The following is a 13,602-nucleotide window of genomic DNA, read 5'->3' on the forward strand; positions in this document are numbered from 1 at the left end:
ACAGAATAATGACAACCTCCTGAAATCTTCTGTCATTCTCTAAGCTTTGGAACAAGTATCTGTTCCTTGAAGGATCAGCAAAACTTATTTGTAAAACCATCTAGGTCTGGTGCCATTATTTTAAGGTTTTTTTTGATGTGGACCATTTTTTTAAAAGCCTTTATTGAATTTTTGTTACAATATTGTTTCTGTTTTATGTTTTGGCTTTTTTAGCCCTGAGGCATGTAGGATCTTAGCTCCCTGACCAGGGATCGAACCCGCACCCCCTGCATTGGAAGGCAAAGTCTCAACCACTGGACTGCTAGGGAAGTCCCCTGGTGCCATTTTTTTTAATGGAATTTTTTGTTGAGATAATTGTAGATTCACATGCAGTTGTAAGAAATAACACGGAGACTTCTCTTGTACCCTTTACCCAGTTTACCCCAATGGTAACATTTTATAAATATCAAAACAAGGATACTGACATTGATACAATTGACCAATCTTATTCAGATTTCCCCAGTTTTACCTGTACTCATTTGTGTTTGCATCTGTGTGTATTTAGTTCTATGCAATTTCATCAATGCACAGGTTTGTGGATACATAAATACATAGTATATACATATATGTGTAGATATATTTAAATTTATTCAATATAACCAGGGTTTTACTATACATAGTTTTTTTATTAAAGTACAGTTGATTTACAATGTTGTCTATACATAGTTTTATATCTTTTTTTCTATTATAAAAACAGTTTCCAAGTTATAAACATTCTTCCAATACATTTTTAATGGTTATATGATATTTAATGTATAATTTAGAATCTTTTATTTAACCATTCCTCTAGTATTATACACGTAGGTTGTTGCCATTTTTTTAACTATTATAAGTAAGGCTTCAATAAATACATTTACCCAGCTACGATTATTTCCTTTGGAGAGATTTGTAGAGATAAAATTACTGGAGAAACTTTTCATGGGCCAGAAATAATCGATGACATATTCTCTCACATCACCCACATTTAGAGAAAAGGGTGAGTACAGGCATACTTTGTTTTATTGTGCTTCAAAGATATAGCATTTTTTAAAAATTAAAAGGTTTGCAGCAACCCTGTGTCTCGCAAGTCTATCGGCGCCAGTTTTCCACCAGCTTTTGCTCACTTCGTGTCTCTGTGTCACATTTTGGTAATTCTCACAATATTCAAACTTTTTCATTACTATTATATTTGTTATGGTGATCTGTGATCAGTGATCTTTGATGTTACTGTTGTAATTGTTTTGGGGACAAACCTCGGCCATATAAAACAAACTTAATAACTGTTGGATGTATTCTGACTGCTCCACGGAGCAGTTCCCCATCTCTCTCCCTCTCCTCGGGCCCCCCTATTCCCTAAGATATAACAATACAGAAATTAGGCCAATTAATAACCCTACAGTGGCCTCTACACGTTCAAGTGAAAGAAAGAGTCTCTCACTTTAAATCAAAGGCTAGACATTATTAAGCTTAGTGAGGAAGGCATCTCAAAAGCCGAGAGAGGCCGAAAGCTAGGCCTCTTGTGCCAAACAGTTAGCCAAGTTGTAAAAGCAAAGGAAAAGTTCTTAAAGGAAATGAAAGTGCTACTCAGGTGAACACACAAATGATAACAAAGCAAAACAGCCTTATTGCTGATACGGAGAAAGTTTAATGGTGTGGTTAGAAGATCAAACCAGACACAACATTCCCTTAAGCCAAAGCTTAATCCAGAGCAAGGTCCTGACTCTCTTCAAGTCTATGAAGGCTGAAAAAGGTGAGGAAGCCGCAGAAGAAAAGTTTGAAGCTAGCAGAGGTTGGTTCATGAGGTTTAAGAAAAGAAGCCATCTCCGTAATGTAGAAGTACAAGGTGAAGCAGCAAGTGCTGATGTAGAAGCTGCAGCAAGTTATCCAGAAGATCTACCTAAGATAATTCATGAAGGTGGCTACACTAAGCAACAGATTTTCCATGTAGATGAAACAGCCTTCTATTGGAAGAAGATGCCATCTGGGACTCTCATAGCTACAGAGGAGAAGTCAATGCCTGGTTTCAAAGCTTCAAAGGATAGGCTGACTCCCTTGTTAGGGGTTAATGCAGCTGGTGACTTAAAGCTGAAGCCAGTGCTCATCTACCATTCAGAAAATCCTAAGGCCCTTAAGAATTATGTTAAATCTACTCTGCCTGTGCGCTGTAAATGGAATAACAAATCCTGGATGACAGCACATCGGTTCACAACATGGTTTACTTAATCTTAAGCCCACTGTTGAGACCTACTGCTCAGAAAAAAAAGATTCCTTTCAAAATATTACTGTTCATTGACAATGCACCTGGTCACCCAAGAGCTCTGATGAAGACGTACAAAGAGAGTAATGTTGTTTTCATGCCTACAAGCACAACATCCATTTTGCAGCCCATGGATCATTTCAACTTTCACGTCTTACTATTTAAAAAACACATTTTGTAGGGCCATAGACAGTGATTCCTCTGACGTATCTGGACAAAGCAAATTGAAAACCTTCTGGAATGGATTCACCATTCTAGATGCCATTAAGAACATTTGTTAAAATGTCAACACTCACAGGAGTTTGAAGAAGTTGATTCCAACCCTTTGAGGGGATGACTTTGAGGGGTTCAAGACTTCAGTGGAGGAAGTAATTGCAGATGTGGTGAAAATAGCAAGAGAACTAGAATTAGAAGTGGAACCTGACGATATGAATGAATTGCTGCACTTTCATGATAAAACGTGAATGGATGAGGAGTTGCTGCTTCTTATGGATGAGCAAAGAAAGTGGTTTCTTGAGATAGAATCTACTCCTGGTGAAGATCGTTGAAATGACAACAAAGGATTTAGAATATGACATAAACCAAGTTGATACGGCAGCACCAGAGTATGACAGGATTGACTCCAGTTTTGAAAGAAGTTCTACTGTGGGTAAAATTATCATACAGCACCAAATACTACAGAGAAATCGTGAAAGGAAGAGTCAACCTATGCGGCAAACTTCACTGTTGTTTTATTTTAAGAAATTCCCACAGCCACCAGAGCCTTCAGTAACCACCACCCTGATCAGTCAGCAGCCACCAACATCCAGACAGGACCCTCTGCCTGCAAAACGATCACAATTCGCTGAAGGCTCAGATGATGGTTAGCATTTTTAGCAATAAAATATTTTTTAATTATGATAACGTACATTGATTTTTTTAGACACAACACACTACACTTAACAGAATACAGTATAGTATAAACATACTTTTATATGCACTGGGAAACCAAAAAACTCACGTGCCTCGCTTTATTGTGATATTCGCTTTATTGCAATCTTTGCTTTTTTGTGGTGGTCTGGAACCAAGCCCACAGTATCTCCCAGTATAGCTATACAAAAATGTCCCCAATATCTCGAGGTAGAGCTAGGCCTCCCCAAGTCAGGGAAAGAACCCCAGCTATGAAAACGCAGGCTCAATCATGTAGTTTCCGGGCCACCCTCTGGGCTGGAGCTTATCAGATGAGCCCATAGAGTGTCAAGCCGCCACTCTTTAGGGAAGCAGAAAACAGAATATCAGTAACTAACATGTGACACAGAGTGTGAAGATGCCACTGTGTTAAAAGCTCCAGTGTGTTCTGTCCCACGTAATCCTAGGAATCTATTTGACGATATTCCATTTTACAGATGAGAAAACTGAGCACAGAGAGGTTTAGAAACTTGCCCAAGTTTACACAGTAAGTGGATTCTAACCCAGGCAAGTCTTAACTCCAGTGCCCAGGCTCTGAGCCACTGTACCATACTGCCTGCTCATTTAGACTCTTGCTATGGTCTCTACAGCACTGACGCTGGGCTCCGGTGCTATAGAAAGGAACCAAAGGGAAGGCAGTTAAAGGCCTCTCTCTGGAAATGAAGGTCAAGGCCAGAAACCAAATGAGAAGCCTGAGACCCTCAGTGGCTTATGCTTCAAAAGTCCTCCAGATTACATCAACAAGTCATGTTGTCTTCTTTCTAGAATGAAAGTGAGTTCCATCACATCAACTGCTCTTGCTGCTACATTGGCTTATATCAGAAAATATATGGGAAAACACTAGATATTAGATCATGAATATTCAGAGCAATGTATATAATCCCAGTACATGATGAATAGTTAGCTTAAGTTAACTGATTACCACCAGCATTTTACCAGCAGCATTACATTTCTGTAATGTGAATAAATTCCTTGCTCCAGTAATAAAATAGTAAGTATTTGGCAGGAGCTTAATAATTACTTATTGATTAGGTTAATCTTAACATTGCTCCAATCATACCCTGAAGCATATAGAAAAAAATAAATATTAAAGACAGAAAGTTCTTCTAGTTCATTTTATCATTTTATAGATGGGAAAGCTGAGGTCCCACAGGGATTAAGATTGTTAATTACATGTGTGCAAAGCCTCTCTTTTGCCTTCAATACTGTACATTTATTTTCACTGTCTTTATATTTAACAATACATTGTACAAAAATACATATTTAACTCTTACTCTTTTTTTGATAAGAACTTTAAAAAAATAATTTTCCTTTAATATTTGGATATCTTACTCCATGTGTCATTCTTACCGTGAGACTAAACTCTATTAATTGTACATATTCCTTAAACATCTGTACTATTTGTATTTAATATACCTGTATAAAGATAAGAAAACATCAAAATGCTTTGTAAAGGACACATTTTACTTCATCTTTGTGACATTTTTCACAGAACAGATTCAACAACAGAGGAGACAAATGTGAAAACATATCTTGTCTTTAATAATATTTTTCTATAGCGTGGAGTCCAACACCATGACCTGACTGTCACATCACCGACTGGGGTACCAGTTGGCCTCACTGCTGATTCAAATGGGAAATCTCCAATGACTTTCTCCTAGTCCCACCAATTCTTTGAGGCTTCTCCCCTTCTCCTAGTCCCACCAATTCTTTGAGATACCCAAGAAAAACAGATGTACACAGTCTATTTCAACAGTGTCCTTTCCTACTCAGAGGCAATCACCCCTCTAGCCTTATTGCTAAAACTAATGTTGCCCTAGACACAGACTCATCAAAATGCAATGGAGATTTTTAATAGTAGGACCCACATCTCAAATTGCTAAGAGAAGAAATTCTTCCATGCATTTCTACTCTTAAAAAATAAAAATCCTCCCTATTGCTACTCAAAGCTCCCCAACATTCCCCGACCTCCCGTGCCACCTCATTCTAGACACCCAGTGGCACTTAAGCATGCGATGCCGCTGTAACTCTCTCCTTCCGACCTGCTAGAATCTCAACTCAGCCAAAGGACATGGACACGGGAGGGAGCAGGAATGTACACTGATGGGAGGCACTGGATTTGTCTTTTTATTCTTCAACACCACAGTGTTGATGAAACTGAGGTCGAGAGTCAAAACTTGCAAACTAACCCAGGTCCACCCCCAGGCTGGTAGATTCAGCTGACCCCAGACCACACTGTCTTCAGCGGCCAGAGCGAAGGGGAACTTCAGCAGGACCAACTGACCCTGACTGCCCCAGCCATGGGCACCTGCCCTTAAGTACGGAGCATCAACAGGTGTTTACCGCAGGGGTCAAAGGTATGGAAACAAGGACCTTCCCCTCAGATAGTGCCAATCTCCAAAACATCAGAGGGCTAAGGGGCCTCAAGAATATCATACATGGCTCTCTCATTTCATAGTCAAGAAAACAGCCCAAGAAAGAAGAAGGAAAAAAAAAACACACTTATTTTCTGTGCCTCAGGTACCACTCCCATGCTCCCTCATTTTATCCTCACAACAATCCTGTTATAAAGGCATTCTCAGGTGCAATTTATAGGCACACACACATATGTATTTTTTTAAGTGACTCAAAGTGTCAGTATCTTGTCCAAGTCCTAACACGGAGTAAGCGGCAAAGTACCAACATCTCCCCCACACAAACCCTTTATCTCTACGCTGGTCCCTCAGGGTCACAAAGCTTCTTACCCCTGGGAGCCCCAGGACTAACACAAAATAGCACGTAGAAGGGGTAACGTGTGTGACTAGACCAGTGGTTCCCAAATGTGGCTAATTCATTAGCATCATCTGAGATGCTTTATAAAAATACAGATCGCCCCACCCCCTTTAGGCTTCTGATTGTTAGAAGGCCCTGAAATCTCTATTTTTACATACTTACAGTGATTCTGATTGTCAGTCTGCCTTACTATTTACAGAAAGAGAAAAACAATGGCTAGATCAGTCATGAAAGGCTGTCTGGAGCTTGGATTTGAATCAACAGAATTTAAAAGGAGAAACACTGAAGAGGTGGCTATGTCCAGGGAGCGTTCACAGAAGTGAGATGAGTGGGCGAGGGCGGGGAGACATGATGGAGAGGGATGGGGGCAGGGGGGTGGGACTAACTAGGAAGGAGCAATATTCTGGAGCATCATATAAATCTGGCAGAGGTATTTAGACTCCACACCATGATAACAAGGAAACACAATCCAAGTGGTACAGGGTAAATCAAACAGCAGGTGAGCATCTGGGCCAGGAAGGGCAATGGCAAGGCTGTTGACATGGGGCACATGCTGGCAAGGTGCCAACAAAGAGAAACCTGAAGGGGAACACTTCCTGGCTGCCTGGTTTGATTACGCCTTTATCCTGAGCACTTAGTACAATAGATGCTGAAGAAATATCATGGAATGAACAACATGTAGGTGCATATAGTGGCCAACTGGTCACGAAAGTCAACAAAGATGAACGGGTCAAGGACCTGACTTCAAGATTCAAATCCGATTCAAATCTAGAATTAAGATGATGGTACTGGCAGAGGTGACTAAAAAAGAGTAGCTTGTTTTCAGCGAAAGCTCTTCTTCATTACTTCTTGCTTTTCTCTAAAACTTTATTTTGGCTTCTGGTGCATGAAAGAATTAGGTGGTTTTGAAATACTGGAATGTACCTTCGACAGTGGCATGAACAGCAGGTCTTCTGTCTTGGGAAGAAGAAAACGATGGGCAAGATCTTTTGGTTTGATTTTTGGCAAACGAGGAGAGACAATCTCATGAGAATCTAAACTCAGATGACATTCCTCACATGACCTAAGATCACTGCCAGCTGACATGCCGATAGCCCTGTGGCGTTAAGCCACCGGACTCCCCGTAAATCTGAATGACAGAGCTGGCCGGGCTCTGTGTGGCTTGGTCAGCCTCAGGCTTTGCCAACCTGAGGAGACTCCGGGCCCCCTGAAGCTGGCCAGTCAGGTCTCTGGCGGCTTCTAGGAGACTTGAGAACTAGTTCTACCCAGGAAAAAAAACTAGATGATCTTTTGAAATCCTTTCCAAACTAATGATTATTCAAGGTGCCTTGTGTGTAATCATATTCCACAGTCCCTCAAATGGCAAGCACCATCAAAATTATACGTTCCAGGTCCCAGAAGCAGGAGTTGGAGGGTATACTCAAATTCCTCTGGATGCCCATCTTCCACAAGCCTGATCTTAATAAGATCTTTCCTTCTCAAGTGACATCTACCTACTGCTAATATCCAACTAACAGAGAAAGAGCCCTTATTTCTCTAAGATTCCCTAGCAAGTATGATTTGCTACATTACTAGAGCAGCCAAAATGTATTTTTTTAAAGAACTGCAAAAGGTTATATGGTTCCAATTTAATTTTTCCTTGAAATGCAAGCTTTCCAATGCCTGCCTTTCATAATACACTGAGACGTAATGCATGGGTCCAAATGACTTGACAGTTTCTTTTAATTTACACACATCTAAGCATGTGCAAAAAATTCCACTAGTTCAAAACGCTTCCTTTTCTTAAACATACTTCCAGTTCAAATTACGTGTTTATGGCAGTCTGCAATGTATTATTTCTGAAGATAAACAGTCATGTAAAAAATTGATAGAAAAGCAGCAGCATATCACTACTGCCACACTCTGTCAGTCTTTCCTCTCGCATGCCGGTGGGAGGTACAAATGCATCGCCATAACCAGGCTCGCCCTGCTGCCTCCAGCGTCCAGAAAGGCAGGGCCACCAGTTCCTTTCCACAGACAGCTTTGAGCCTTGGCTGCTGAGAACCTCTTCCCACCCCCCCTTGAACTTAGTATAAAACTCAAGAATGCACTAACTGCGGATGTTTTTCCTTTTAAAAATGAGAGGCTTTAAGCTCAGATGATCACTACTTCTAACTCCCAGAAAACAGTTGCAGTTTTCCAATTAAAATTCGAAGTACTGGAAATAATGTACTCTGATGACTAAATGTTGAAAACTGAAGTCTTTCAACTTCGCATACATTTATGCTGCTACATGTGAAACAGAGGCTGAAAAGTAATTGAAATGGACTATTGGCTGTCCTGGGCCTTGAAAAAGCTTCTATTGAGAAAAATTGACTCACTGCCTAACAAAGACTCTCTGCTACAGTCTTCAAGTTGACATTTTAAAAATATCTAATCACCCTTTTGAATGATATTCCAATTACTGAAAACAGTATCTACCACAGTGAAACAGCTCACTTGGAAAGCATCCAATTCTGGTTGGAAATGAGAAATATTAGAACCCCAAAGGCACAGAGCTGGGGGTAGAGGTGTCACCAGAGAAGACAGGCATAGTTCAGCCAAAAAACTTCCTTAAGAAGCACTGTCAGGGCTTCCCTGGTGGCGCAGTGGTTGAGAGTCTGCTTGCCAATGCAGGGGACACGGGTTCGAGCCCTGGTCTGGGAAGATCCCACATACCGCAGAGCAACTGGGCCCGTGAGCCATAATTACTGAGCCTGCGCGTCTGGAGCCTGTGCTCCGCAACAAGAGAGGCCGCGATAGTGAGAGGCCTGCGCACCGCGATGAAGAGTGGCCCCCGCTTGCCGCAACTAGAGAAAGCCCTCGCACAGAAAGGAAGACCCAACACAACCATAAATTAAAAAAAAAAAAAAAAAAAAACCACTGTCAGAGGGAGATCAGCTCGGTGCTTTTTGACCACGTAGAGGGGTGGGATAGGGAGGGTGGCAGAGAGGCGCAGGAGGGAGGGGATATGGGGATATATGTATACATATGGCTGATTCACTTTGTTATACAGCAGAAACTAACACAACATTGTAAAGCAATTATACTCCAATAAAGATGTTAAAAAAAAAGCACTGTCAGATTTATGCAAAACTCCAAGGAGACATTATTCCTCTAGAATCCCCAAACATCAACACTTTCTAGCAAATTGATGAACAGGACTCAGCAAAAAAGGGACCTCCTTAACCCTATACAGTTTTTTAGGCAGGCAGGCTTCTCCTGAAAATCTTTAGATGGAGTTCTCCCTTTGCCCTGTTTTGCAACAAGATGAGCAATAATGTTTTTCTGAAATAAACAGAGAATCTCTCCCTTTCGGTGTGCAAAGAGCCGAAGTTCATAACTGGCTGGGAGATTACCAATCCCAAGGGATAAAACGATCATTTGCCAAAGAGAAATGCTGGTAAGTTTCGGAGTTCTAGTCAACAGCCGGAGCACCCAAATTCTCATCTACTGTGTTCAGTTTACAATCCTACTTGCTCTCCAATCTCGCCTAACGTTTGGGCACCTGCTAGCACACACAGAGGCTCCCACACCGATGAAAAATGCCCATCTGCTGCTCAGTGCCAAAGAGGTTTCCCAATCCTAAATCGCATCAACTCAAAAAAGGGGGCTGGGGTGGGGGGAGAAGGGAGAAATAACACGCCAAAGGCAAGGGGGAAAAACTCACAAAACCACCTCTAAAGATGACATTATTTGTCTTCGAAGAGGCGGTTCAGTTTATTAGAAATGGACAAGTTATTCGGTGGCAAAGGGAGGAGATACGGGGAACTGGAAGGGACAGAAACAGCCGCACTCCCTACCCGAGGCCCCGGACCGCACTGAGGCTGCAGACGGGATCGCGGACAAAGCTCAGGGCGCCCAGGTAGGGGCCGCCAAGCACAAGTGAAAGCCCAGGAGGCAGTTCTCTTTAGAGGGCGCTCATTGGGCGTCTTAAGGAAACAAGCTCCAACCCCCCGAAACGCGACCCAGAGGAGGAGAAACCAAGTTCCCACGGCCGAGGCCGGGGAGGGAGGCTGGGTGCCCGCAGCCGGCCCCGCCGGAGAAGAGACTCCTCCGGGCCTCGGGGTACTCCCGCCGGGTCCCACGAGGGCAAGCATGGCGGGATGGAAGCCTCGGTCTCCGAGCGGCCGGGCGACCCGAGGCCGATCGACCCGAGGCCGATCGCAGTGGCACAGTACCCCGCCTCGCCCGCTGCTGCACTCGAGTGCAATCCATACTGAAATGCCCTCCTGTCCCTAAGGGCCCGCGAGCTGCCCCCCGCCCCGCAGGAAGCACGGGTCGCCGCACCACCGGGGAGTCCAGCGGCCCGCACCCCGGCATTTTCGGGCGCGTTCCGCTCATCCACCGCGGGACCGAGGACTGCGCCTCCGCCGGTAGCGTTTCCACGTAGTGTCTGCTCCCTCGCCCCAGCCAGAGGAACATCAAACAAAAGAACTTTTTGCAAACTTTCCTCTCTGGACACTCGCGGGTTTCTTAAAGCTGAGCCCCATCTCCCCAGAACCTGCATTCAATCGAGTAGGAAAGCTGGCGTGGGGGTTGGGGGGGTATGGTGTGCAGGAGAAGGGACCCCAAAGTTTCCAGGGCGTCTCCGGGTCTCGGGGAGCGCGCGGAGGGGACCAGTTCCCTCGCAGCCCTATCCGGGCTTCCTCTCTCCGGCCACCCTTCCCCATCGGTCCTTCCCGGCCACGCAGCAAGACCCTCCGACTGCGAAGAAGTTGGGAGTGACTTCAGGGGCCTCTGCGGTTCGACAAACCTGCAATACTCTTGCCCTCATCCCGGGGGACCTCGGGACAACTCCAGCGAGCGGCGCTTTTCTGCGGGAAGCGAAGGGGGAGAGGAGTGGAGGAGCGAGCTCATTTGTCCCAGCAGATCCCCGGGGGCCGAGGGGCACGTCTGGGAGTGGGGGGCCTCCCCCAGGTGGCGCTCCCCGATTCCCCGCGGGCTCTGCGGACTCTGCTTGGTCTCTGCACCCTAAACGGCGCGCGCGTCCCCCGCCTGGCCCACTTACCGACTCCGCCGACACGCAGGCCACCAAGCCCAAGGTGAGCAGGATCCAAGCGCGCCGCATATTCCCCGGGGACCGGCTGCTCCCAGCCGCCGCTTTGCAACGAGGGAAAAACGAAGTCTCTCGCCCAGCGCCCGGCGCAGCCTGCGCAGAAGGACCGGAGCAGAGCAGCCGCAGCGACCGCGGCTCGGGCTCGGGAGCTCGGGCTCCGGGCTCTCGCTTCCTCCTGCTGCGCCTGCTCCCGCCGCCCGCGGCTGCGCCCCGGGAACGCGGCGCCTTCTCACTTGTTGGTTCCTACACAACCGATGCCTAGCTGTTGCGCCGGTGAGGCAGCTCTCTGGAGCTCTTCTTGCCCTGCTGTTATTTTACTCCTCCGCGGACTCCTTCCCCGTGTCGCGGCTCCGTTTCTGATTTTTGAGGAATAAATTAGGTGGCTTGGAATGTAGCTGCAGCTGAAGTTTGGGTACAGAGCGGTGGGAGCGCCTGATTCGCGCGGCTGGAGCTCCCGGAGTATCTGGAGAGAAGCGCGTCGGAGCGGAGCTAGTGGCTCGGCGGCTGCGCCCCTCCTCCTCCCGCGCCGCCCCCTCCCTCCCAGGGTCCTCCTCCTCCTCCTCCTCCCTTCCTCCTCCTCCTCTTCTCCTCCCGCTCCCACCCTCCCTCCGGAGCCCGCTTCTCCGGGCTTCTCCGGGCGTCTCGAGGAGGGGAGGCGGCAGTGTGACTCCCAGCTAAACCCGGGAGAAATTCCTACAGGATTACGCCCGGATTGGCAGCTCCGGGGGCCAGTGGCCACCAGCAGCTCCGCGCTGTGGCTGCTCTGGGTCTGCGCGTCCGCAGTCTGTGCTCCAGGGCTCTAGTATTCCTTCATTTTCTGACTCCCTTACCCCTCCACCCCCACTCTCTCCCCCCTTTTTCTCTCTCCTCCTCCGTGCTCCTTTTTTCTCTATTTTCTTTTCTCTTCACTTTCACTTTTCTGGAGAAAGATCGGTGAAGCGACGAGAGACATATTTAGCTTTTCTGCCTGTGAGAATTAGACCAGTACGAAGAAACTGCTTTGAGAGTTGGAAAAACACACACACGAAGTTTACAGATGCCTTCAAGCAATGTGAAGTGTTCATAAAATGGCTAGTTCATGAAAATTGTATTTTAAAAGAGAAGGTAATAAACATAGCAAACGTGTATTGAGTATTTCCCACCCTCCCTAACCCCACCCCCCCCCCAAAAAAGGAAGTGAAAGAAGACTCCCATAAACCCAAAATGCAACACTTTCCATAGCTCATAATTTCATTAAGGGCTTAAATACCATTTTTGCCTCACACACAGTTTAAGCCCCTAACGCATTTTAAAGGCTCCATTTCAGCATAGAGGTGTTAACGTTTGGAAGCTACAAATAGGACATTTTGATGAGAAATTGGATAGAGATCCTGAATAATAACAGATTTAATAGAACTTCAAAGAAAAAAGGGATAAAGTAATTTCTAGTTTGAAGAAAATAATGAGCATGTATTTCCTGAATGGAAGTAATCGACCTGAAATATTTTGCTGTGAAATCTTTTTTTTCAGTTCTGTGTCTACAGTACACTACAGAATATGGCAAATGCATACTCCCTTCCAGTTTCTAGCACGATTTTTCCCTCTGACTTCTGAAGTAGATAATTCTATGGAACCATTCTGCTCCTAGAATGCCCGCTCTAGGAAACCAGGGATCTTTCTGTCTTGTTCACCACTGTATTCTCATTCCGACTGCATAAAGATACACAATAAATATTTCTTGGATAAACTTTCATCTAAAACTCAATCTATACTGCATAAGAGTTATGAGTCTTTAAGAAACATAGATGTAGATATATAGATACAAGACCTCGAGATTTTTTGAACTTAGAATAAAATACAGTCATATTCTAAGGAGAATTACAATGTCTTAGTAACCTTTCATGTAAGAAATACCAGAGAAAGAAATTTAGAGAACTGGAGAGAACTTTAGAGAATACAACCTCTGAGACGTCTGCCGCTTTGGTTTTAAGTCCCAACTACCAGGCTCCCAACAGGCAAACCTAAGTCACTGGCAGCCAAGAGGTAATTTGGAAAAATGGAAGAGTAGGCAAAAAAGAAGGAAAAGAAGAAAAAGATCAGGAGACTGGGCGTTGTAACATCAGCATGTTTCTGATTCCACAGAAACTGAGCTGGCACCTGGATGGGTCAATGTGGGTCTGGCTTGGTTTTTGGAAGAATGAACTACGACTATATTTTTAAGATAGCTTCTTTGTGGGTTGAACACAGCTGAACGTGGCCGTCCCTACTTCTGCAGGGCTGCCAAACTAGGGGCCACTGTCATCCTGTAACTTGGATGAAAGTAATCTTAGCCCCTGCTGCAGAAAAGGGTCCAGCTACACACGCTAAGTCAGCAGCTTCTAAGGAGGGAAACTGAACCCGGGTCTATGGGTTTCGGATCCTGTGGGTTCGGTAGAATTTATTTGTGGGTTGAAGAATGTCTTGAGATGGGGAGACTTCTGAAAGGAGTTTTCCAAAGGACAATGAACAATGAGAGAGAAATGCACAAAGCCATAAAATGTCACCTCTACTC

The 13,602-nt window shown here is 45.0% G+C and overlaps 1 protein-coding gene across 1 annotated transcript in view; it reads right to left on the bottom strand.

Annotated features, from left to right (window-relative positions):
• SDC2 (syndecan 2) overlaps window positions 1-11,577 on the bottom strand; it is a 111,895-nt gene extending 100,318 nt beyond the window's left edge. Inside the window, exon 1 of the mRNA XM_036830286.1 lies at window positions 11,025-11,577. Coding sequence (XP_036686181.1) covers window positions 11,025-11,084 — 60 coding nt within the window. The 5' untranslated portion in view covers window positions 11,085-11,577. The remainder of the gene's footprint in view (window positions 1-11,024) is intronic.
• Between the last annotated feature and the right edge of the window lie 2,025 nt (window positions 11,578-13,602).

Source organism: Balaenoptera musculus, chromosome 17 (assembly GCF_009873245.2).
Source record: "Balaenoptera musculus isolate JJ_BM4_2016_0621 chromosome 17, mBalMus1.pri.v3, whole genome shotgun sequence".
In the NCBI taxonomy this organism is placed as follows: domain Eukaryota; kingdom Metazoa; phylum Chordata; class Mammalia; order Artiodactyla; family Balaenopteridae; genus Balaenoptera; species Balaenoptera musculus.